The sequence below is a fragment of the Pleurodeles waltl genome, chromosome 5, assembly GCF_031143425.1.
Source record: "Pleurodeles waltl isolate 20211129_DDA chromosome 5, aPleWal1.hap1.20221129, whole genome shotgun sequence".
NCBI lineage: Eukaryota > Metazoa > Chordata > Amphibia > Caudata > Salamandridae > Pleurodeles > Pleurodeles waltl.
The window spans coordinates 1,865,692,827-1,865,718,011 of NC_090444.1; the positions used below are offsets into that span (position 1 = coordinate 1,865,692,827).

The following is a 25,185-nucleotide window of genomic DNA, read 5'->3' on the forward strand; positions in this document are numbered from 1 at the left end:
CTTTCGTTTGGGGGGGGGTTGTGTAAGGAAATGCCTCCTTGGCATTGTTGCCCCCTGACTTTTTGCCTTTGCTGATGCTATGTTTACAATTGAAAGTGTGCTGAGGCCTGCTAACCAGGCCCCAGCACCAGTGTTCTTTCCCTAACCTGTACTTTTGTATCCACAATTGGCAGACCCTGGCATCCAGATAAGTCCCTTGTAACTGGTACTTCTAGTACCAAGGGCCCTGATGCCAAGGAAGGTCTCTAAGGGCTGCAGCATGTCTTATGCCACCCTGGAGACCTCTCACTCAGCACAGACACCCTGCTTGCCAGCTTGTGTGTGCTAGTGAGGACAAAACGAGTAAGTCGACATGGCACTCCCCTCAGGGTGCCATGCCAGCCTCTCACTGCCTATGCAGTATAGGTAAGACACCCCTCTAGCAGGCCTTACAGCCCTAAGGCAGGGTGCACTATACCATAGGTGAGGGTACCAGTGCATGAGCATGGTACCCCTACAGTGTCTAAACAAAACCTTAGACATTGTAAGTGCAGGGTAGCCATAAGAGTATATGATCTGGGAGTCTGTCAAACACGAACTCCACAGCACCATAATGGCTACACTGAAAACTGGGAAGTTTGGTATCAAACTTCTCAGCACAATAAATGCACACTGATGCCAGTATACATTTTATTATAAAATACACCCCAGAGGGCACCTTAGAGGTGCCCCCTGAAACTTAACCGACTATCTGTGTAGGCTGACTAGTTTTAGCAGCCTGCCACAAACCGAGACATGTTGCTGGCCCCATGGGGAGAGTGCCTTTGTCACTCTGAGGCCAGTAACAAAGCCTGCACTGGGTGGAGATGCTAACACCTCCCCCAGGCAGGAATTGTCACACCTGGCGGTGAGCCTCAAAGGCTCACCTCCTTTGTGCCAACCCAGCAGGACACTCCAGCTAGTGGAGTTGCCCGCCCCCTCCGGCCAGGCCCCACTTTTGGCGGCAAGGCCGGAGAAAATAATGAGAAAAACAAGGAGTCACTGGCCAGTCAGGACAGCCCCTAAGGTGTCCTGAGCTGAAGTGACTCTAACTTTTAGAAATCCTCCATCTTGCAGATGGAGGATTCCCCCAATAGGGTTAGGATTGTGACCCCCTCCCCTTGGGAGGAGGCACAAAGAGGGTGTACCCACCCTCAGGGCTAGTAGCCATTGGCTACTAACCCCCCAGACCTAAACACGCCCTTAAATTTAGTATTTAAGGGCTACCCTGAACCCTAGAAAATTAGATTCCTGCAACTACAAGAAGAAGGACTGCCCAGCTGAAAACCCCTGCAGCGGAAGACCAGAAGACGACAACTGCCTTGGCTCCAGAAACTCACCGGCCTGTCTCCTGCCTTCCAAAGATCCTGCTCCAGCGACGCCTTCCGAAGGGACCAGCGACCTCGACATCCTCTGAGGACTGCCCCTGCTTCGAAAAGACAAGAAACTCCTGAGGACAGCGGACCTGCTCCAAGAAAGGCTGCAACTTTGTTTCCAGCAGCTTTAAAGAACCCTGCAAGCTCCCCGCAAGAAGCGTGAGACTTGCAACACTGCACCCGGCGACCCCGACTCGGCTGGTGGAGACCCGACACCTCAGGAGGGACCCCAGGACTACTCTGATACTGTGAGTACCAAAACCTGTCCCCCCTGAGCCCCCACAGCGCCGCCTGCAGAGGGAATCCCGAGGCTTCCCCTGACCGCGACTCTTTGAATCCAAAGTCCCGACGCCTGGGAGAGACCCTGCACCCGCAGCCCCCAGGACCTGAAGGACCGGACTTTCACTGGAGAAGTGACCCCCAGGAGTCCCTCTCCCTTGCCCAAGTGGAGGTTTCCCCGAGGAACCCCCCCCTTGCCTGCCTGCAGCGCTGAAGAGATCCCGAGATCTCTCATAGACTAACATTGCGAACCCGACGCTTGTTTCGACACTGCACCCGGCCGCCCCCGCGCTGCTGAGGGTGAAATTTCTGTGTGGACTTGTGTCCCCCCCGGTGCCCTACAAAACCCCCCTGGTCTGCCCTCCGAAGACGCGGGTACTTACCTGCAAGCAGACCGGAACCGGGGCACCCCCTTCTCTCCATTCTAGCCTATGTGTTTTGGGCACCACTTTGAACTCTGCACCTGACCGGCCCTGAGCTGCTGGTGTGGTGACTTTGGGGTCGCTCTGAACCCCCAACGGTGGGCTACCTTGGACCAAGAACTAAGCCCTGTAAGTGTCTTACTTACCTGGTTAACCTAACAAATACTTACCTCCCCTAGGAACTGTGAAAATTGCACTAAGTGTCCACTTTTAAAACAGCTATTTGTGAATAACTTGAAAAGTATACATGCAATTTTGATGATTTGAAGTTCCTAAAGTACTTACCTGCAATACCTTTCGAATGAGATATTACATGTAGAATTTGAACCTGTGGTTCTTAAAATAAACTAAGAAAATATATTTTTCTATAACAAAACCTATTGGCTGGATTTGTCTCTGAGTGTGTGTTCCTCATTTATTGCCTGTGTGTATGTACAACAAATGCTTAACACTACTCCTTTGATAAGCCTACTGCTCGACCACACTACCACAAAATAGAGCATTAGTATTATCTCTTTTTGCCACTATCTTACCTCTAAGGGGAAACCTTGGACTCTGTGCATACTATTCCTTACTTTGAAATAGTGCATACAGAGCTAACTTCCTACACTACTCCTTTGATAAGCCTACTGCTCGACCACACTACCACAAAATAGAGCATTAGTATTATCTCTTTTTGCCACTATCTTACCTCTAAGGGACACCCTTGGACTCTGTGCATGCTATTCCTTACTTTGAAATAGCACATACAGAGCCAACTTCCTACAGTGGTCTAGAGTGGAATGTTTGTTATTTATGATGTATTTATTTTCTTTAAAGGGCTGCATTGTGGGGACAGCAATAAAAGTTCATTGCACAATGATAGCCTCCTCTGTATTCAATGAAATCAAGATTCTCTCTGCACATCAATTGGAGAATCATCATTCTGGAAGAACCTTTACGTTCCCACCAACCTTATTTAGGGCCACTTTCACTTTGCAAACAGACTTTCCTGGGGGTTATGCTCTGCCTATTGCAACCATTAAAAAGAATCCAGAATACAACAGCTTCAACACTTTCATGTATGTGAGCACATTCAATGGGTTCTCAGTCGCTTTAATGGCTTGGCTCACCATTAATTGGCCTCAACTTTCAAGAACCTGTGAATCACCCAATGGGTCAGCCTCAACCAGGTACAGCTCGAATGATACTCTAGCTAACTCGATCTCCTTATATAAAGAAATGGTGGAGCCGCGCTGTCTGTACAATTCATGAGGGCTTGAAAACCAGTCTCTTTTCAAGATTACTCCTGGTGGTACGGTGGTGGCATGGGATCCAATGACAAGGTGTTTCAGACCATCATCACGTGTATTCATGCCGCACAAACATTTACAATCTTCTGCTGGGTTCTTGCCTCTTGTTAAACAGAAAAGACAGGACAATGAAGAAAAACATGTTAATTATAAAAGTGATTCTTTATTAAGAGCAGCAAGTAGAAAAAAACCATTAAAAAAAACCTTTCCTGCTTGTTGTAAACGTCTGCATGAGGGGACGATGGACGGACACTAAAAGGGGTCTTGTGTCTGACCGAGAATAAAAAACATTACCAACAACTGGCACAAACTGGGGGTGTCTCCTCTTTTCAACTTTTAAAAATAAAAAAATTGTAACATATAAAAACAAGTCTGACCAAAAAATGAATTATATAAAAGGCGGCATTATACCTTGAGAAGCTCGTGAACATTTCCTTCATATGCCAGGCACTTAGTGTTCGAGTGATTAATACGTGTAATAATTAGTTGTGTTTCATGGTGGTCCCTGGTGAGGGGGCCCTGACTCCGCAGGGGCGCAGGGCAGGGGGAGGGAGGGTTGCCTTTAGATATGGTAATATGCTATAATGCCACAAACAAATACTAACAGTACAGTTATTAAAATAATATGCAAAATAAAACAAACAAAACCAAACTCAAAGCTAGAACCTCTGGAATAAAGAGACTGGTTCTTGTGCTCTTCCTAGGAGGGTCTTGGTATTGAATGGTTAATACGGTATCTACATGACAAACCAGACATGCATGTGCACACGTGTCACCAGGCAATGAATATGGCAGCGACCCAGTACCTGCTACTCATGTTTATGGGAGGACACACCTTGCCTGTGCAAAAAGTTTCCAGTCCATATGGGATGCAAGAAACCACTGACTGAAACAAGTGCATATAGAGTACCTAGATGCGAAGGGTTCGTGCAGGTGAGGGGAGATGACATGAAGGGTGGCATGCACAGGAGGCATCGAGCCAAGGCCAGCTCTTGAAAGAGAAGAACTGCTTACATCCTACTGTACAGTGTGTCTGGGACAAAGGAGAGCTGGCTACAGGAAGTGCTGCTAAAGCATAACAATGTATACGATTGCTAAGAGCAGCTTCTAGTATTCACAAATGATAGCCCTTTTGGAAGTGGAGCTCCAGACTTACAGAAGCGATTGTACGATAGCGCAGAGAGACCTGCTCTTAAACATACGGCAGGGACTGCAGAGAGACCCTCCCATTCCTTTGGGTCACCAGCAGGGACACCTGGATGTGCACATGGAAAGTATCCAATGTGATAGAGACAGTACCAGATCCTATTAGACAGGTGTAAAGTACAGAGAAAGGTCAGTTTAGGGGCAACAGACAAAGCAGAAGGGTGCAGGACATGATAGCTGAAAGCAGAAGGGAGCAGGTCCTGCAGGACAAGACAGCTGTAAAGCAGAGGGGAGCAGGGCGTGAAGGGAAGGATAGCTGTAAAGCAGGAGGGAGAAATCCCGCAGGACAGGACAGGACAGCTGTAAAGCAGGAGCGAGCAGGCCTTGCAAGACAGGATAGCTGAAAGCAGAAGGGAGCGGGTCCGGCAGGACAGGAGAGCTGTAAAGCAGGAGGGAGAGGTCCTGCAGGACAGGACAGCTGTAAAGCAGAAGGCAGCAGGTCCTGAAGGGAAGGATAGCTGTAAAGCAGGAGGGAGCGGGTCCTGAAGGGAAGGATAGCTGTAAAGCAGGAGGGAGCAGGGCCTGCAGGACAGGACAGCTGTAAAACAGGAGGGAGCGGGTCCTGAAGGGAAGGATAGCTGTAAAGCAGAAGGGAGCAGGGCCTGCAGGACAGGAAAGCTGTAAAGGAGCGGGGAACAGATGATGCAGGTCAGGTGTAAAGCAAAGGGGCACCGGCCCAGCTGGATAAGATGGATGCAAAGCAAACAGATGTGGGTGATGGGCTGGATTCTCATAAAGCACAGGACAACAGACCGGCCCCCTCAAACAAGCATTATTGGCCCTCTTGGATAGGAGTAAATCAATTGGGATCCTGTTGGACAGAGTAGGAGTGAAGCACACAGAACTAGATTCTTCTGGATAGGATCAGTATTAAGTGAACTCTGCATGGCTGAACGATAGACAACATATAAAAGACTGATGTGGACCCTGAACCAGCTGCACGTCAGAAGTCAAGGAATGATATTAAACACAAGGACTAGGGCTTTGGAGAATGATAATGGGATGAGGGGCTAAGGCAGGAAGTGTGCATGGCATGACAGCCGCTGTGCTCATATAGCATGGTTACAGATTGCTGGAGGGCGTGCCATGACAGTAGCTAAAAGGATCTCAAGTACAGTTTATGCAGTCCATAGAGTTTATGATTGCTCAGAGGCCAAGCTTGTTTTTTTCAGGATTCTAAAACAAGACTGGGATCGTCATCACCAGATGGAACTTGCTGTAGCCAGATTCTTGTAGACAGACTGAAGATCTAGCATTACTACTTCCGTCGGGAAATGTCAATAGCCTCTAGTCGGACAGAGGTAGAGTCGGGTGTTCAGGTCTTCACTGGAGGAAATGTAGTGAGGTGCTGTCCAGTCCGATCTGCTGAACAGAGGTCATGGGCTCGCAGCTCAGCAGCACAGAGCCAGAGGTTGCTAGTCCATTGCTTCTCCCAGATTGAAACGTTTTAGACTGACTCAAGCCTGTAGTGTGTACACGGTGCAAACACTGCAGTATATCCCAACCTTGGACTGTCCTTGTCCATGGTCAGATTTTAGTGTCAGAAGGGACATCCCCGAGTGTGTTGGCAATCTCACTAAATGATGGGCGGTCCTTGGGACTGGAGGCCCAGCATCGCTGCATCAGTTTGTAGAGTTTTGAAGGGCAACCGTCAGGCAGGGGTAGCTTCATCTTTCCGCTCTGCAAACCTGAGGGCAAAGAAGCATAAGGAAGTCATCAGCTGAATATTGTTTCATGTCCTTACAAGCAGTCTAGAAGAAACAAGTTACCTACCTGTAACTAAAATTCTCCAGCGTTGGTATCGTTCATAGATTCACATGCTTGCATTATTCCCCAGTTGTCAGGTTGGGAATTCCCAGTGGTTTAAGAGGTCTGAAATACTGTAAAAATGGTAACAAGGTCTAATAACAGCTTTTCTTTAGTAGCCTGTTCACATCACTGAAAAGCACCAAAACTTTAGCCAATCAGGTGAAAGCACCAGCACTTTCACTCCCCTTTGAGGGCGCTCTAGCTCAGATTTTTAATGCATGAATGTGTCAATCGGGGAGTCTCAGAATGGGAAGAAAGCTGGTTTAAGATGTGAATCTATCAATCTATGAATGGTGACAATGCTGGAGGAGAATAGGTACAGGTAAATAGTGTGTTTCTTCTCCAGTATTGTATCTTTTATAGTTTAAAATTTTTGACTTAGACTAGCTGGCAGTCTACAGTACATTAGGAAGTAGGAATCCATCACCTATCTAAAAGGGCTGGATAGATCTGATTGTCCGAACCAAGAGCATACTGCTGCATCCATATCCAGGCGATTGGTGAACATTTGTTTGTTCTTCCAGGTTGCGGCATGAAATCTGGTGCAGAGGCACTCCTGCATGCAAGGCTGTTTCCACTGAAAAACCGCTGGCTGAGTGTGTCATCACTCCTCTAACTGGTATGCTCTCCTTTTAGTGACGTAGCATGATACAGGTTGAGAGCCATTTCAACACTCCTTGCTTATAAAGTTAGCTGAATGTCACAAATATCTGGTCAGTTTGCCTTTTTTTAGTTTTGCCAAGGTAAAATGTGAGGCTCCTGCTTACAACCGGAATACAGAGACGTTCTGGCATAGGAGTAAGATTTCTGGAAAGAAAGAAGTGACAATGAATTTCTCGATGCAAGCATGGAACCTGGAACACTTTACCCTTTTTAAGTGCGGAAGTCGGCCAGTGGCAAGGACCCTCTGGTGCTGGCTGCCAAGGGATTCCTCTTGTTCAGTTTCAGCCTGGGCTACTTGTGAAGAGCTCCCTCAGCAGCCCAAGGCTGCTGTTTTTTTTGTTGAGTAATGAAGATCAGAGTGCAGGGAGTGCCAACGTCATTACTACAGAAGTGAAAGTAAAATGAGTCAATTGGCTCTTTCTACTTTCACTTCATCAGTGCTCGGGGGCATCTCTCAGCCCCCACGAGCACTTATTAACTTAGGGAGATAGTGTAGGAAACTGTAAAATCTCCTCTTTCAAATGGCATTTCTGCCCAGTGTGTTAATGCTTTGGGATCGCCGCAGGAGACGGACCCCAAAGCAGCGATCTGTCCACTAGACACCAGGGATTGGCAAGGGCTTGTGCTCTGTAACCCCCTCCCCCCCAATCTACCCCTGGACACGAGGGATACATGAAAATATAACAGGATAATGAGGTGAGGGCTGCCCTCCATGTATAGGGCCGTGGCACCACCCCAAAACAAGCAGTACAGTCTACCCCCTGTGAGGGGGCAGATTAGATGATTTGCTCCAATCTGCCTTCACCTGGGGCCGAAAGCCCACTAAACACTGGGGATTCAAACATAAAGTAAAACTAAAAGGTGGGGGCTGCCCTCCATAGGCCTGACCATGCCCCCATCCCAAAGGAGTGCAACAATCTGCCTCTACAGTGGGATCCCCATTATCTCTGGTTGGATCCGTTCCTGCTGCATGCCCTAGGCCCAGCCACACAAATCGGGTAGCGTTTTTATTGGGACAAGTGGCTTAACACTGGTTGGTAGGAGGTTTGTGGATTTCTACTGATTCCAGAAGTTTTCTTCACAGCAATGTGAGGAACATGTGTTGTTGTAGGAAAGGTTTGAGGTTTGCAGAGCATTTTAGGTAAGTGTAGGAAGTTGGCTCTGTATGTGCTATTTCAAAGTAAGGAATAGCATGCACAGAGTCCAAGGGTTCCCCTTAGAGGTAAAATAGTGGTAAAAAGAGATAATACTAATGCTCTATTTTGTGGTAGAGTGGTCGAGCAGTAGGCTTATCCAAGGAGTGGTGTTAAGCATTTGTTGTACATACACACAGGCAATAAATGAGGAACATACACTCAGAGACAAATCCAGCCAATAGGTTTTGTTATAGAAAAATATATTTTCTTAGTTTATTTTATGAACCACAGGTTCAAATTCTACATGTAATATCTCATTTGAAAGGTATTGCAGGTAAGTACTTTAGGAACTTTGAATCATTACATTAGCATGTATACTTTTTACATAAAACACAATAAGCTGTTTTTAAAAGTGGACACAGTGCAATTTTCACAGTTCCTGGGGGAGGTAAGTTATGGTTAGTTTTAACAGGTAAGTAAGTCACTTACAGGTTTCAGTTTTTGGTCCAAGGTAGCCCACCGTTGGGGGTTCAGAGCAACCCCAAAGTTATCACACCAGCAGCTCAGGGCCGGTCAGGTGCAAAGGTCAAAGAGGTGCCCAAAACACATAGGCTTCAATGGAGAGAAGGGGGTGCCCCGGTTCCAGTCTGCCAGCAGGTAAGTACCCGCGTCTTCGGAGGGCAGACCAGGGGGGTTTTGTAGGGCACCGGGGGACACACAAGTCAGCACAGAATGTACACCCTCAGCAGCGCGGGGGCGGCCGGGTGCAGTGTGCAAACACGTGTCGGGTTTTCAATGGAAGTTAATGAGAGATCAAGGGATCTCTTCAGCGTCGCAGGCAGGCAAGGGGGGGGCTCCTCGGGGTAGCCACCACCTGGGCAAGGGAGAGGGCCTCCTGGGGGTCACTCCTGCACAGAAGTTCCGTTTCTTTAGGGGCTGGGGGCTGCGGGTGCAGGGTCTTTTCCAGCCGTCGGGAAATGGAGTTCAGACAGTCGCGGTCAGGGGGAGCCTGGGGATTCCCTCTGCAGGCGTCGCTGTGGGGGGTCAGGGGGGACAACTTTGGTTACTCACAGTCGTAGAGTCGCCGGAGGGTCCTCCCTGAGTTGGTTGATCTCCACCAGTCGAGTTGGGGTCGCCGGGTGCAGTGTTGCAAGCCTCACGCTTCTTGCGGGGAGTTGCAGGGGTCTTTAAATCTGCTCCTTGTAACAAAGTTGCAGTTCTTTTGGAGCAGTGCCGCTGTCCTCGGGAGTTTCTTGTCTTTTTCGAAGCAGGGCAGTCCTCAGAGGATTCAGAGGTCGCTGGTCCCTTGGAAAGCGTCGCTGGAGCAGGTTTCTTTGGAAGGCAGGAGACAGGCCGGTAAGTCTGGGGCCAAGGCAGTTGGTGTCTTCTGTTCTTCCTCTGCAAGGGTTTTTCAGCTCAGCAGTCCTTCTTCTTGTAGTTGCAGGAATCTAAAATCTTAGGTTCAGGGAAGCCCTTAAATACTAAATTTAAGGGCGTGTTTAGGTCTGGGGGGTTAGTAGCCAATGGCTACTAGCCCTGAGGGTGGGTACACCCTCTTTGTGCCTCCTCCCAAGGGGAGGGGGTCACATCCCTAATCCTATTGGGGGAATCCTCCATCTGCAAGATGGAGGATTTCTAAAAGTTAGTCACTTCAGCTCAGGACACCTTAGGGGCTGTCCTGACTGGCCAGTGACTCCTCCTTGTTGTTTTCTTTGTTTCCTCCAGCCTTGCCGCCAAAAGTGGGGGCCGTGGCCGGAGGGGGTGGGCAACTCCACTAAGCTGGAGTGTCCTGCGGTGCTGTGACAAAGGGGTGAGCCTTTGAGGCTCACCGCCAGGTGTTACAGCTCCTGCCTGGGGGAGGTGTTAGCATCTCCACCCAGTGCAGGCTTTGTTACTGGCCTCAGAGTGACAAAGGCACTCTCCCCATGGGGCCAGCAACATGTCTCTAGTGTGGCAGGCTGCTGGAACCAGTCAGCCTACACAGATAGTCGGTTAAGTTTCAGGGGGCACCTCTAAGGTGCCCTCCGTGGTGTATTTTACAATAAAATGTACACTGGCATCAGTGTGCATTTATTGTGCTGAGAAGTTTGATACCAAACTTCCCAGTTTTCAGTGTAGCCATTATGGTGCTGTGGAGTTCGTGTAAAACAGACTCCCAGACCATATACTCTTATGGCTACCCTGCACTTACAATGTCTAAGGTATTGCTTAGACACTGTAGGGGCACAGTGCTCATGCACTGGTACCCTCACCTATGGTATAGTGCACCCTGCCTTAGGGCTGTAAGGCCTGCTAGAGGGGTGTCTTACCTATACTGCATAGGCAGTGAGAGGCTGGCATGGCACCCTGAGGGGAGTGCCATGTCGACTTACTCATTTTGTTCTCACTAGCACACACAAGCTGGTAAGCAGTGTGTCTGTGCTGAGTGAGGGGTCTCCAGGGTGGCATAATACATGCTGCAGCCCTTAGAGACCTTCCCTGGCATCAGGGCCCTTGGTACCAGAGGTACCAGTTACAAGGGACTTATCTGGATGCCAGGGTGTGCCAATTGTGGAATCAAAAGTACAGGTTAGGGAAAGAACACTGGTGCTGGGGCCTGGTTAGCAGGCCTCAGCACACTTTCAATTCAAAACCTAGCATCAGCAAAGGCAAAAAGTCAGGGGGTAACCATGCCAAGGAGGCATTTCCTTACAGTAAGAGGTAGGAAAACCTTGAGGGATCCATTCAAGACACACCACCCTGGATTCCCCTGGGTGTCTGGTTTTCACACGTCTGCAGTTGGCAGGTTTCCATGGGGGACGATACCCCTATGGCTTATCTCTCAATGTAGCGCATTAGGGGCTTCTTCTGTCATGCCCTCTAGGTCCACCCACACAAGTGAGGTAGCAATTTTTCAGGAGACATGTGGGTAATGCTGGGTAATAGGAAATTTGTAGCTCCCCACAGATTCCAAAAGTTTCCATCATGGAAATGTGAGGAAAATAAGTGTGTTTTAGATAAGGCAATCTGAAGTTTGCCAGGGGCTTCTGGGTAAAAAACATGACATCCTGGACTCTCTCGGGTGTCTAGTTTTTAGAAACGAGCAGGTCTAGTAGGTTTCCCTATGTGCCAGCTGAGCTAGGGCCCAAAATCCACAGCTAACCAAATTGCAATAAGGAATTGGTTTTCAGTAGAAAAAAGTTGATGTGTCCATGTTCTATTTTGGGTCCTTTCCGGTTGCAGGCAAGTGAGGTATCATTTTTTAATAGTCAACGGGGTGGGAGGATATTTATGGCTCCCCACAGAATCCAGGTCTTTCCATCACAGAAATCTGAGGAAAATGTACCCACGTTGAAAAAAACTAAATTATGATTCTGCTGATTGGAATATGATGCCTCCAGGTTGATTTTTAGGGTGTATTGTATCTCAGGTGCCAGGCCCAGACGCACAAGCGGAGCACTAGTTTTTACTGGGAGAAGTTTGGGAACACAGAATAGCAGAACATTTGCTGTTAATAACTGGATCAGTCTGCATTTGTGCATTCCAAATGTAAGCGTGTGTGTAAGAAAGACAACGCTTTGCAAAATGCTCTCCGAACCATATGCTAGTATGGGTGCCACAAATCCAGACAAATGCATATTACCACTGCTCTTAAACTAAGAATCTAGTGTACATTTCAGAACTACATAGGTTTCCTTTCCTCTATATTTGATCACTATATACTTTCCCTCTGTATGTTACCACATGAATTGCTTTATACTGGTACATGGTGAAAAACCATTGTAAGTGCAGCTCAGCTGTAGGCTCCGAGTACCTCTGGAGAACCTACAAACCCTATATTCCACAGTGAACAGAAAAGTCTAGCAGACAGTGGATTGTGTTCGTAAATAGACAATCGCAAGACGTTACAGACGAAAACGCATTTGAAAATGGCTGTTTTTCTGACTTTTTTTTATTTCAACAGTTTTTCTGGGAAAACCTTGTGGAATCTCTACAAACTACTTTTTAAATTTGTAATTTTGTCTATTTTTCAAAAACGTACAGCTTTCTACCATCAACCATGGGTTTTACACCTGTTTCCACCACAAACTGGAAATAGGTACCAATTTTGTTTTAAAAACGAGCTAGCCCTTAGATGCATACTTCTGTCTGCAGCCCTTGACGACCCTGGCCCAAAAGATAACCGCCCTGCAGCCATGCGACCTCCTAAACTTTGGGAGTACTGCCTTCCTCCACAAAGATCAAGATCACCAGAGAACATCAGACCTGTTCAAGAAGACACCAACTTTAAAAGAAAAAGAACTCTGCCCTGAGGAACCGCGAAACTACCTGTGGGCCCACCTCTGCACCCGACGCCCACAGGTCCTGTGAAGGTTCCCCAACGATCCTGAGCCAGAGTCCACCGTGGGTTGACCCCTGCTGGACTTTGCCTTTAAGCTTGCACCCTCAAATTGAAGACTCTCACTGACTGCGACCTGCCCAGCAAGCTGTTCCCAACGTCAAATGACACCACTGCACACAAAGCCCCTGGGCCTTGGGGAGCTGGACTGACGGTGTTCCTAAGTCCCCTAGCATCAGAACTTACCTGGGCAGCTGTGGGTTTTCTTTGTTCAGCCTCCTGGCCCAAGCCTGCAGCCTTTCTCCAAAACCAACCTCCCCCGTTGATTAACATTGGGCTCTCGACACTGATGGCACTCTGCACCCAACCTCTCCGTGCTGCTCATTTTGTAAGTTTGGTGCTGCCTTGTGGCCCCCCTTCGTTTTTACCTTAACCCCAGGAGAGCGACTCCTGACACCGCTTTACTCACCTGTGAGCAGCGCATCTTCGTTCACTCCCAGTCTCCACTGGTTAACATTGGGCGCCCGACGCTGTGTTGACACTCTGCACCGGGCTGCTCCCCATACCACTGCGGGTGTAAGTTTGGTGCTGCCTTGTGGCCCCCCCTTGTGCTTAACTCAACCCCAGGAGATCGACCCCTGAACCCGTTTACTCACCTGTGAGTGGCGCATCTTCATTCACCCCGGGCTACATTGGGCACCCAACCCTGAATTTAACCTCTGCACACGGCCGCACCTGTGCCTCTGTGGGTGCATTCTTGGTACTGATGTGCATCTCCAAAAGGACCTTCGTCCGATTCCTCCCAGTCAAGATGATGACTGGGTAGTAAAGCCGACACCTTGTTTGGAGATGTGTCGGTTGGATAAACGTCCTGTGCAGGTAGACTTCTGATGCTGACCATGGCTCGGAGAGCTGGAGACCTGGAAGAGGTAGGAATGGCCTCAACATGTCCACTAGGCATCACTGCTGTCGATGGCGTGAAAGTTGATGCAGCCGTGGATGGTGCAGATTTTTCCGTCGACGGTGGAGTCGCCGACGATGGTTTCGTCGACGATGGTCTCGCCGACGATGGTTTAGTAGACAGTAGTGTCGTCAACGGTAGTTTCTTTGACCCAGTCGATGGCGATAGCGCCGATGAGAATGACGTTGCTGAGGTTATAGTCGACGGGGCAGTCGTCGACGGTGCCGATGGAGTCTGGAGAGAAGGGATCGGACCCCTTACCGTCGATGTTAAGGTCGTCGACGCTGACGACGGTCTTGTCGACGATGAAGTGGAGACGGTAGATGTAGGTACCGTCGTCGTCGTCACGGTCGTCGACGGTGTAGTCGTCGTTCTAATTTTCAGAGTCATTTTTCCAGAAGCGGAAGACTCTGAAGAAGGAGATAGATGGTAAGACTCCTTCTTTTGAAGAGGAGAGGAAGGCTCAGAGGAGACTGAAGTCTGTAAGCCCTTCCCATGATGAGATTTCTGCCTCTTTCTGGATTTCTCTATGTGGCCTAGGTCCTCAGATCTGGACCTTTTATGTGGCCTCTCTGACCCACTCTCCTCACCTGAAGTACAGGATTTGGTCTGTATCCATGTCAGGAGTCTGCCCTCCCGGTCTCTGAGGCTCTTTGTGGACAAGGTGCAACATATTTTGCAGTCCTTAACCTGATGTTGTGGGTAGAGAAAGTACAAACATTCTTTATGTGGGTCATCCACATGGAGCCTTTTCTTCCCACAGGTCTTGCAAGGGCGGAAAAGGCCTTTTCTAGAAGAATCTGACATATTTGAAGCTTTCTTGAGAGAAAATCTCTGAAGTAGAAGAAAAACTGAGCAGAGCTCAGGGAGACTCCCTTCACACGACGTGCGGTAGAAAATCTGAGGAAGGGAGCTTCTCTGGAGAAGGTTCTAGAGGGTGCTGGTGCCTGATTGGACAGCAGGCAGGTTTGGGTCCTTTCACAAAAGGACATGGATAGGCTATATGAGCAAGCTCTGACTCCATTATAGCCTATGGCAAAAAAAATTATTTATTGCTATTTTATGTACCGTGGGACTCCCACTTCGACGACGGGGATGATTCAAGCATGTGAATTTATGAAAGATCCAATACTGCATAATTTAACCTTGCCTGGTGTTAACCTGAAACCCCGAAGACTGAATTTGTAAGTCGTGTACTTACCTACAAAACTGCTTCTTGTTTTCCTCCCATAGGGTAACACTGAGAGAACTCTGAAATTGCCCTGTTTATTTTTGAAGCTGCAAAGTATTTATGCTTCAATGTTTACTTACCCGTTTACAACGTCCTTGGATTTGAAACATATATAAAAAGAAATGTTTTTCTAAATTGGTCTCTGATTTATTATTTGCGTGTGTGTCTCATTTATTGCCTCTGCGAGAACAACAAGCAGTTAGCACTACCATGTGGTAAGCCTAACCGCTCACCTACACTACCACAAACAGAGCATAAGTACTATCTGCTTTTGCCTCTGCAGTACTAACTGGAGATCCTCTGGACTCTCTGCAGAGTGTACTTCATTTTAGTGCACAATATATGGGGAGCCAGCTTCCTACAAGTACCCATTAGAAATACAGGGTGACCGCCTGTAAGGAAATGCCTCCTTGGCATGGTTACCCCCTGACTTTTTGCCTTTGCTGATGCTATGTTTTGAATTGAAAGTGTGCTGAGGCCTGCTAACCAGGCCCCAGCACCAGTGTTCTTCCCCTAACCTGTACTTTTGATTCCACAATTGGCGCACCCTGGCATCCAGATAAGTCCCTTGTAAGTGGTACCCCTGGTACCAAGGGCCCTGATGCCAAGGAAGGTCTCTAAGGGCTGCAGCATGTCTTATGCCACCCTGGAGACCCCTCACTCAGCACAGACACACTGCTTGCCAGCTTGTGTGTGCTGGTGAGAACAAAATGAGTAAGTCGACATGGCACTCCCCTCAGGGTGCCATGCCAGCATCTCACTGCCTATGCAGGTATAGATAAGTCACCCCTCTAGTAGGCCTTACAGCCCTAAGGCAGGGTGCACTATACCATAGGTGAGGGCACCAATGCATGAGCACTGTGCCCCTACAGTGTCTAAGCAATACCTTAGACATTGTAAGTGCAGGGTAGCCATAAGAGTATTTGGTCTGGGAGTCTGTCAAACACGAACTCCACAGCACCATAATGGCTACACTGAAAACTGGGAAGTTTGGTATCAAACTTCTCAGCGCAATAAATGCACACTGATGCCAGTGTACATTTTATTGTAAAATACACCCCAGAGGGCACCTTAGAGGTGCCCCCTGAAACCTAACCGACTATCTGTGTAGGCTGACTGGTTCCAGCAGCCTGCCACACTAGAGACATGTTGCTGGCCCCATGGGGGGAGTGCCTTTGTCACTCTGAGGCCAGTAACAAAGCCTGCACTGGGTGGAGATGCTAACACCTCCCCCAGGCAGGAGCTGTAACACCTGGCGGTGAGCCTCAAAGGCTCACCCCTTTGTCACAGCACCGCAGGACACTCCAGCTTAGTGGAGTTGCCCGCCCCCTCCGGCCACGGCCCCCACTTTTGGCGGCAAGGCTGGAGGAAACAAAGAAAACAACAAGGAGGAGTCACTGGCCAGTCAGGACAGCCCCTAAGGTGTCCTGAGCTGAAGTGACTAACTTTTAGAAATCCTCCATCTTGCAGATGGAGGATTCCCCCAATAGGATTAGGGATGTGACCCCCTCCCCTTGGGAGGAGGCACAAAGAGGGTGTACCCACCCTCAGGGCTAGTAGCCATTGGCTACTAACCCCCCAGACCTAAACACGCCCTTAAATTTAGTATTTAAGGGCTCCCCTGAAGCTAAGATTTTAGATTCCTGCAACTTAAAGAAGAAGAGGACTGCTGAGCTGAAAAACCCCTGCAGAAGAAGAAAGAAGACACCAACTGCTTTGGCCCCAGTCCTACCGGCCTGTCTCCTGCCTTCAGAAGAAAACTGCTCCAGCGACGCTTCCCCCAGGACCAGCGACCCCTGAATCCTCAGAGGACTGCCCTGCTTCTAAGAGACCAAGAAACTCTCAAGAACAGCGGCCCTGTTCAACAAAGACTGCAACTTTGTTTCCAGAGGAGCAGATTTAAAGACCCCTGCAATCCCCGCAAGAAGCGTGAGACTTGCAACACTGCACCCAGCGACCCCGACTCGACTGGTGAAGAAACAACGCTACAGGGAGGACCCTCCGGCGACTCCAAGAGTGTGAGTAACCAAAGTTGTCCCCCATGAGACCCCACAGCGACGCCTGCAGAGGGAATCCCGAGGCTCCTCCTGACTCTGAAATCCCGACGCCTGGAAAAGACCCTGCACCCGCAGCCCCCAGGACCTGAAGGATCGGAACTCCAGCGCAGGAGTGACCCCCAGGAGGCCCTCTCCCTTGCCCAGGTGGTGGCTACCCCGAGGAGCCCCCCCCCTTTGCCTGCCTGCAACGCTGAAGAGACACCTTGGTCTCTCATTGAAAACAATTGGAAACCAGACGCGTGTTTGCACACTGCACCCGGCCGCCCCCGCGCCGCTGAGGGTGTACTTTTTGTGCTGACTTGTGTCCCCCCCCGGTGCCCTACAAAACCCCCCTGGTCTGCCCTCCGAAGACGCGGGTACTTACCTGCTGGCAGACTGGAACCGGGGCACCCCCTTACCTCCATTGAAGCCTATGTGTTTTGGGCACCTCTTTGACCTCTGCACCTGACCGGCCCTGAGCTGCTGGTGCGGTGACTTTGGGGTTGCTCTGAACCCCCAACGGTGGGCTACCTTGGACCCCAATTTGAACCCCGTAGGTGGTTTACTTACCTGCAAGAATGAAAATGTCACTTACCCAGTGTACATCTGTTTGTGGCATCAGTCGCAGTAGATTCGCATGTTTTGCAATAGCTCGCCATCTGGTGTTGGGCCGGAGTGTTACAAGTTGTTTTTCTTCGAAGAAGTCTTTCGAGTCACGGGACCGAGTGACTCCTCCTTTTGTCTCCATTGCGCATGGGCGTCGACTCCATCTTCGATTGTTTTTCCCCGCAGAGCGTGAGGTAGGAGTTGAATTGTAGTAATAGTGCCCATGCAATGGAGTGACTAAGTATGCACCTATTTAAGGTTGAGATGATACATATATAAATAATTGAAGGTAACTTCCAAACTGCTACAGGCTCCCGGGGAGGCGGGTGGGCACATGCAAATCTACTGCGACTGATGCCACGAACAGATGTACACTGGGTAATGACATTTTCAGTTCGATGGCATCTGTCGCTGTAGATACGCATGTTTTGCATAGACTAGTAAGCAGTTATCTCCCCAAAAGCGGTGGATCAGCCTGTAGGAGTGGAAGTAGTCTGAAATAATGTTCTTAATACGGCTTGACCTACTGTGGCTTGTTGTGCGGATAACACGTCTACACAGTAGTGCTTGGTGAATGTGTGAGGCGTAGACCATGTGGCTGCCTTACATATTTCTTGCATTGGGATGTTTCCTAGAAAGGCCATGGTAGCACCTTTCTTTCTGGTTGAGTGTGCCCTTGGTGTAATGGGCAGCTGTCGTTTAGCTTTAAGGTAGCAGATTTGGATGCATTTAACTATCCATCTGGCTATACCTTGTTTTGATATTGGGTTTCCTGCATGAGGTTTTTGAAATGCAATAAATAGTTGTTTAGTCTTTCTGATGTTTTTTGTTCTGTCAATGTAATACATCAATGCTCTTTTGACATCTAATGTATGTAGTGCCCTTTCAGCTACGGTATCTGGCTGTGGAAAGAACACTGGAAGTTCCACTGTTTGATTTAGATGGAACGGTGAAATAACCTTTGGCAAAAATTTAGGATTGGTCCTTAGGACGACCTTATTCTTGTGTAGTTGTATAAAAGGTTCCTGTATTGTAAACGCCTGAATCTCGCTTACTCTTCTTAGGGAAGTAATGGCGATGAGAAATGCCACCTTCCAGGTTAGGAACTGTATGTCGCAGGAGTGCATGGGTTCAAAAGGTGGACCCATAAGTCTAGTTAGGACAACATTTAGGTTCCATGAAGGAACAGGTGGTGTTCTTGGTGGTATAATTCTCCTAAGGCCCTCCATGAATGCTTTAATGACTGGTATCTTATATAGGGAAGTTGAATAGGTAGTCTGCAGGTATGCAGATATTGCTGCAAGGTGTATTTTAATGGAAGAGAAAGCCAGGTTAGATTTTTGTAAGTGAAGCAAGTAACCCACTACATGTTCTGGAGTTGTGTGTAATGGTTGTATTTGATTAATATGGCAGTAGCAAACAAACCTCTTCCATTTACTTGCATAGCAGTGCCTGGTGGATGGCCTTCTGGCTTGTTTTATGACTTCCATACATTCTTGGGTAAGTTGTAAGTGCCCGAATTCTAGGATTTCAGGAGCCAGATTGCTAGATTCAGCGATGCTGGATCTGGGTGTCTGATCTTTTGGTTGTGCTGTGTCAACAGATCTGGCCTGTTGGGCAATTTGATGCAGGGTACTACTGATAGGTCTAGCAGCGTTGTGTACCAGGGTTGCCTTGCCCAAGTTGGTGCTATCAATATGAGTTTGAGTTTGCTTTGACTGAGTTTGTTTACCAGGTAAGGAAGGAGAGGGAGAGGAGGAAAAGCGTAAGCAAATATCCCTGACCAGTTCATCCATAGGGCATTGCCTTGGGATTGTTCGTGTGGGTATCTGGATGCGAAGTTTTGGCATTTTGCGTTCTCCCTTGTCGCAAACAAGTCTATCTGAGGTGTTCCCCAGAGTTTGAAACAAGTGTTCAGAATTTGGGGGTGAATTTCCCATTCGTGGACCTGTTGGTGATCTCGAGAGAGATTGTCTGCGAGTTGATTTTGGATCCCTGGTATAAATTGTGCTATTAGGCGAATTTGGTTGTGAATTGCCCAACGCCAAATCTTTTGTGCTAGCAGGCTTAACTGCGTGGAGTGCGTCCCCCCCTGCTTGTTTAGATAATACATTGTTGTCATGTTGTCTGTTTTGACGAGAATGTATTTGTGAACTATTATTGGTTGGAAAGCTTTTAGTGCTTGAAAAACTGCTAGAAGTTCTAGGTGATTTATATGCAGTTTTGTTTGATGTACGTTCCATTGTCCTTGTATGCTGTGTTGATCGAGGTGTGCTCCCCACCCTGTCATGGAAGCATCTGTTGTTATTACGTATTGTGGCACTGGGTCTTGGAAAGGCCGCCCTTTGTTTAAATTTATGTTGGTCCACCACAGAAGCGAGAGGTAAGTTTGGCGGTCTATTAACACCAGATCTAGAAGGTGACCCTGTGCTTGTGACCATTGTGATGCTAGGCACTGTTGTAAGGGCCTCATGTGCAGTCTTGCGTTTGGGACAATGGCTATGCATGAAGACATCATGCCTAGGAGTTGTAGTACCCTCTTTGCGTGTATCCTTTGTGTTGGATACATGCGTTGTATGATGGTGTTGAAATTTCGAATTCTTTGTGGACTTGGAGTGGCTACTCCTTTTGATGTGTCTATTATGGCTCCCAGGTATTGTTGTACCTTGCGCGGCAGAATTTTGGATTTTGTGAAATTGACGGTGAACCCTAGTTTGAAGAGGGTTTGTATGATATGATTTGTGTGATTTGAGCACTGTATTAACGAATGGGCCTTGATTAGCCAGTCGTCTAGATATGGGAACACATGTATTTGCTGCCTTCTTATGTGTGCAGCGACTACCGCTAGGCATTTGGTAAAGACTCTTGGTGCGGTTGTTAATCCGAAAGGCAGTACCTTGAATTGGTAATGTATTCCTTTGAATACAAACCTTAGGTATTTCCTGTGCGATGGGTGTATTGGTATATGGAAATAAGCATCCTTGAGGTCTAAAGTTGCCATGTAGTCGTGTAGTTTTAGCAATGGCAATACTTCTTGTAGTGTGACCATGTGAAAGTGGTCTGATTTGATGAAAGTGTTCACTACTCTGAGGTCTAGGATTGGTCTCAGCGTTTTGTCCTTCTTTGGTATCAGAAAGTACAGTGAGTAAACTCCTGTGTTTATTTGTGTGTTTGGCACTAATTCGATTGCATTCTTTTGCAATAGTGCCTGCACTTCTATCTCCAGGAGATTGGAATGGTGTGTTGTCAAATTTTGTGCTTTTGGTGGTATGTTTGGAGGGAATTGTAGAAATTCTATGCAATAACCATGTTGGATAATTGCTAGAACCCAAGTGTCTGTAGTGATTTCCTCCCATGCTTTGTAATAATGACTTATTCTTCCCCCCACTGGTGTTGTGTGGAGGGGGTGAGTGACATGTGAGTCACTGTTTAGTAGTAGGGGTTTTGGGGCTCTGAAATCTTCCTCTATTTCTAGGGAATTGCCCTCCTCTATATTGTCCCCGAAAACCTCCTCTATACTGTCCCTGGTAACTGGACGGTGTTGCTTGTGAGGTGCTGGCTTGTGTGCTCTGACCCCGAAACCCCCCTCGAAAGGACGTTTTACGGAATGTGCTGTAATTCCCTCTGCTCTGCGGGGAGTAGAGTGCGCCCATGGCTTTGGCAGTGTCCGTATCTTTTTTGAGTTTCTCAATCGCTGTGTCCACTTCTGGACCGAACAGTTCTTTTTCATTAAAAGGCATATTGAGAACTGCTTGTTGAATCTCTGGTTTAAATCCAGACGTTCGGAGCCATGCATGCCTTCTGATAGTTACAGATGTATTAATTGTCCGTGCAGCTGTATCTGCAGCGTCCATGGAGGAGCGGATCTGGTTGTTGGAAATGGTCTGTCCCTCCTCAACCACTTGTTTTGCCCTATTTTGTAAGTCCTTGGGCAGATGTTCAATGATGTTGCATCTCGTCCCAGTGGGCTCTGTCATAGCGCGCAAGTAGTGCCTGGGAGTTCGCGATGCACCCCTGGTTTGCAGCTTGTGCTGCGACTCTTACCAGCTGCATCGAACTTGCGGCTTTCTTTATCTGGGGGTGGTGCATCTCCAGATGTGTGGGAGTTGGCTCTTTTTCTAGCTGCTCCTACAACGACAGAGTCTGGTGGCAGCTGTGTAGTGATGAAAACCGGGTCTGTAGGAGGCGCCTTATACTTTTTTTCCACCCTTGGTGTGATTGCCCTACTTTTGACCGGCTCCTTAAAGATTTCTTTTGCGTGCCGGAGCATACCAGGGAGCATAGGCAGGCTTTGGTATGAGCTGTGGGTGGAGGAGAGTGTGTTGAATAAAAAATCATCCTCGACCTGTTCTGAGTGGAGGCTTACGTTGTGAAATTGTGCTGCTCTAGCCACCACTTGAGAATACGCGGTGCTGTCTTCTGGTGGAGATGGCTTCGTAGGGTATGCCTCCGGACTGTTATCTGACACTGGGGCGTCGTATAGGTCCCATGCGTCTTGATCTTGGTCACCCTGGCTTATGGTGGTGTGAGCTGGGGAGTGTGATGGAGTTCGTGCTGGTGAGACGTTAATCACGGGCGGAGGAGAGGGTGGTGGGGTAACTCTTTTCACCACTTTTGGTTGTGGTGTCTGTTCAGTCTGGAACTCCAACCTTCTCTTTCTCCTAATGGGGGGAAGGGTGCTTATTTTTCCTGTCCCCTGCTGTATGAAGATACGCTTTTGCGTATGGTCCACATCAGTTGCTTGTAGCTCTTCCTCAAACCTATGCTTTTGCATTTGGGAGGTTAGCGAGTGCTCTTCTGTATAAGAGCCTGAAGCTGGGTCGCTTGCAGTTTGTTTCGGCATCGAAACCCTGTCTGCGTGTTTTTTCGGCTCCGAGGTGACTTTTTTCTTTTTCGGGGGCGAAACCTCTCGGCGTCGATCTTCTTCGGTGCCGCTGTCTCGGCGTCGAGCCGTGTCCACACCGGCATCTCGGTGTCGAGGCTTGTCTCCAGCACTTTCTCGGTCCCGAGAAGGCTGCGTGCTGGTGTCTCGACCGGAGTCGGACGACCTCGGCACTGTTTGGGCCTTTTTCGGTGCCGACGGTCGGTCACCGAATTTATGGGTGGAGCCATGGCCGGATGGCAGTGGCGTCCCCTGGGCCTTGTAAATCGTTCTCTGTGTGGTTTTCGACGTCTTACTCACGGTTTGTGTATCGTCGAATCCTTCGGAGTCCGATTCTTGGATCGAGAAGGTACCTTCCTCTTCCTGCTCCTCGAACTCTCGGTGGGCTGTCGGCGCGGACGCCATCTGAAGTCTTCTGGCTCGACGGTCTCGGAGTGTCTTTCGGGACCGGAACGCACGACAGGCCTCACAGGTGTCTTCACTGTGCTCAGGTGACAGGCACAGGTTACAGACCAAGTGTTGGTCTGTATAGGGGTATTTATTGTGGCATTTGGGGCAGAAACGGAACGGGGTCCGTTCCATCGGCGTTCTTCAGCACGCGGTCGGGCCGACCAGGCCCCGACGGGGGATCGAAAAACTACCCCGAAGGGCACCGGAGCTCTTCGATCTTCGATGCGGTGTGGAATCTAAGTACGCCGATCCCGAACGCAACAATACCGACGAAAATCTTCCGAAATTAGCTAATTCTCCGTTCCGAAACTCGGAGCGACAGGAACACGTCCGAACCCGATGGCGGAAAAAAAACAATCGAAGATGGAGTCGACGCCCATGCGCAATGGAGACAAAAGGAGGAGTCACTCGGTCCCGTGACTCGAAAGACTTCTTCGAAGAAAAACAACTTGTAACACTCCGGCCCAACACCAGATGGCGAGCTATTGCAAAACATGCGTATCTACAGCGACAGATGCCATCGAACCTAACATTACTTTACCTCCCCCAGGAACTGTGAAAATTGCACTGTGTCCACTTTTAAAACAGCTAAATGTGTTTTATGTAAAAAGTATATATGCTATTGTGATTATTCAGAGTTCCTAGAGTATTTACCTGCAATACCTTTCAAATGAGATATTACATGTAGAATTTGAACCTGTGGTTCTTAACATAAACTAAGAAAATATATTTTTCTATAACAAAACCTATTGGCTGGATTTGTCTCTGAGTGTGTGTTCCTCATTTATTGCCTGTGTGTATGTACAACAAATGCTTAACACTACTCCTTTGATAAGCCTACTGCTCGACCACACTACCACAAAATAGAGCATTTGTATTATCTCTTTTTGCCACTATCTTACCTCTAAGGGGAACCCTTGGACTCTGTGTATGCTATTCCTTACTTTGAAATAGCACATACAGAGCCAACTTCCTACAACAATATAGTGGCTTAGAGACAGTATGGAGAAAAAAACATATTACCTTGCCAAAACAAGTTTTCAAAGGGAAGCAACTCCCATAAGAAAACTGGAAAGATCTCTTTTTCAAACACTTTTGAAGGAAAAAACATGAATCGGTTTGTGGGTTGGTGTTCTACAGGGCGGGACTTTCACATGGAGGTTAGTGTTTCCCCACTGAGCTGAGAAATTATCTCACTGGATTGTTTTCAGTGTAATCCACAAATGGTTACTAAACGACGAAAATTCAAAACCAATAAGCCTCTTATTTTGAAATGTGAACTTCCTGATAGAGGCTAAAAGGTTCACTACTTGAGAGATGCACAGGCTCACCAAGTGAGCAACAATCACACATGAAGCATGAGATCAGCTTTACACCTTCCCTAAGCCTCAGGCCCCAGCACAAGTGGTCAGCACTGAACTGTAAAGAGCAACACAATAGAATATTTACTCGTTTGTCGAGCACAGGCCCTTGTAATACATACCTGACAGCACCTCGTCATCTGCTAACTTCGAGTGTGGTAGCTCCCCGTGTGTGAATACCTCCCACATCAAGACTCCGAAGGACCACACATCGGATTTGGTGGAGAACTCATCCTCTATCACAGCTTCTGGCGGCATCCAGCGAAGGGGGATCCAGGCTTGGCGGAAGTGATAGTACTCGCTAAAGAATAATAAAATAACAAGGTTGAATCATCACTGCTAGCGGAGCCTCCATCAAGACATGAACATTTAAACGCATGGTCAGTGACGTGGAATAAATTTACCCCCCAGACTGTGCAACACCCATGCTTTGCTTGTGTCCTTCAGTTCCATTCATGCTCCTCTAATCCCTACCTCAACCTACTCTGCACGCACATTAGTCTCACTCATTCTGCAGGGACACATTTGTAAACTTTGGTTCAAATAATCTCAAAATGTGCCCCATATCTGTCCAAATCCATCATCCGAACCTGTAAAAAACCATGAGACTGTTTTGCTAATGGCATGTTACGTCTGTGAAACACTTTTTTCTATAACCAACTGAGTGTTATTAAAGTTCTTATTTGGTTTTTATTTTACACTGCTTGTGAGACTGTAACACATGCAACCAAGTATGAAATTTACAACCAGGAAATGCAAGTACCGTAAACCTGTATTTTGGACTGTGGGAGACTAACTAGATGCAATCTACTAAGTTATTTGCAACTCTGAACACACTGCAAAGCTGTACTTGGTTTACCTGCAAGAAAGATGTTTGGTTATTTCCGGAGTTACCAGAAGTGTCTGGTCATTTCCTTTCTGTAAAGTTCTCTGACACATCCCAAGTCTAATATGCGCTACGTAGCCTAAGATCTGAAGACCATGCTTGGAAGGGGTACTACAAAGGTAACGTGTTGACATTTTACCAGCAGAACAGTGAACAGCTTCTGTGCTCTACCTGGCCAGCACACACGCATCCCTTCCAAAGAGTGGCCAACAGAAACAGAATGTTTTCTAAACACCTGCATTTCCCAGTTTCT

The 25,185-nt window shown here is 48.0% G+C and overlaps 1 protein-coding gene across 1 annotated transcript in view; it reads right to left on the minus strand.

The window, feature by feature from the left end:
• Window positions 1-3,530: 3,530 nt before the first annotated feature.
• PTK7 (protein tyrosine kinase 7 (inactive)) overlaps window positions 3,531-25,185 on the minus strand; it is a 535,321-nt gene continuing 513,666 nt past the window's right edge. The window contains exons 19-20 of the mRNA XM_069236405.1: window positions 24,169-24,347; window positions 3,531-6,281 (exon numbers count right to left, since the gene is read on the minus strand). Coding sequence (XP_069092506.1) covers window positions 6,121-6,281; window positions 24,169-24,347 — 340 coding nt within the window. The 3' untranslated portion in view covers window positions 3,531-6,120. The remainder of the gene's footprint in view (window positions 6,282-24,168; window positions 24,348-25,185) is intronic.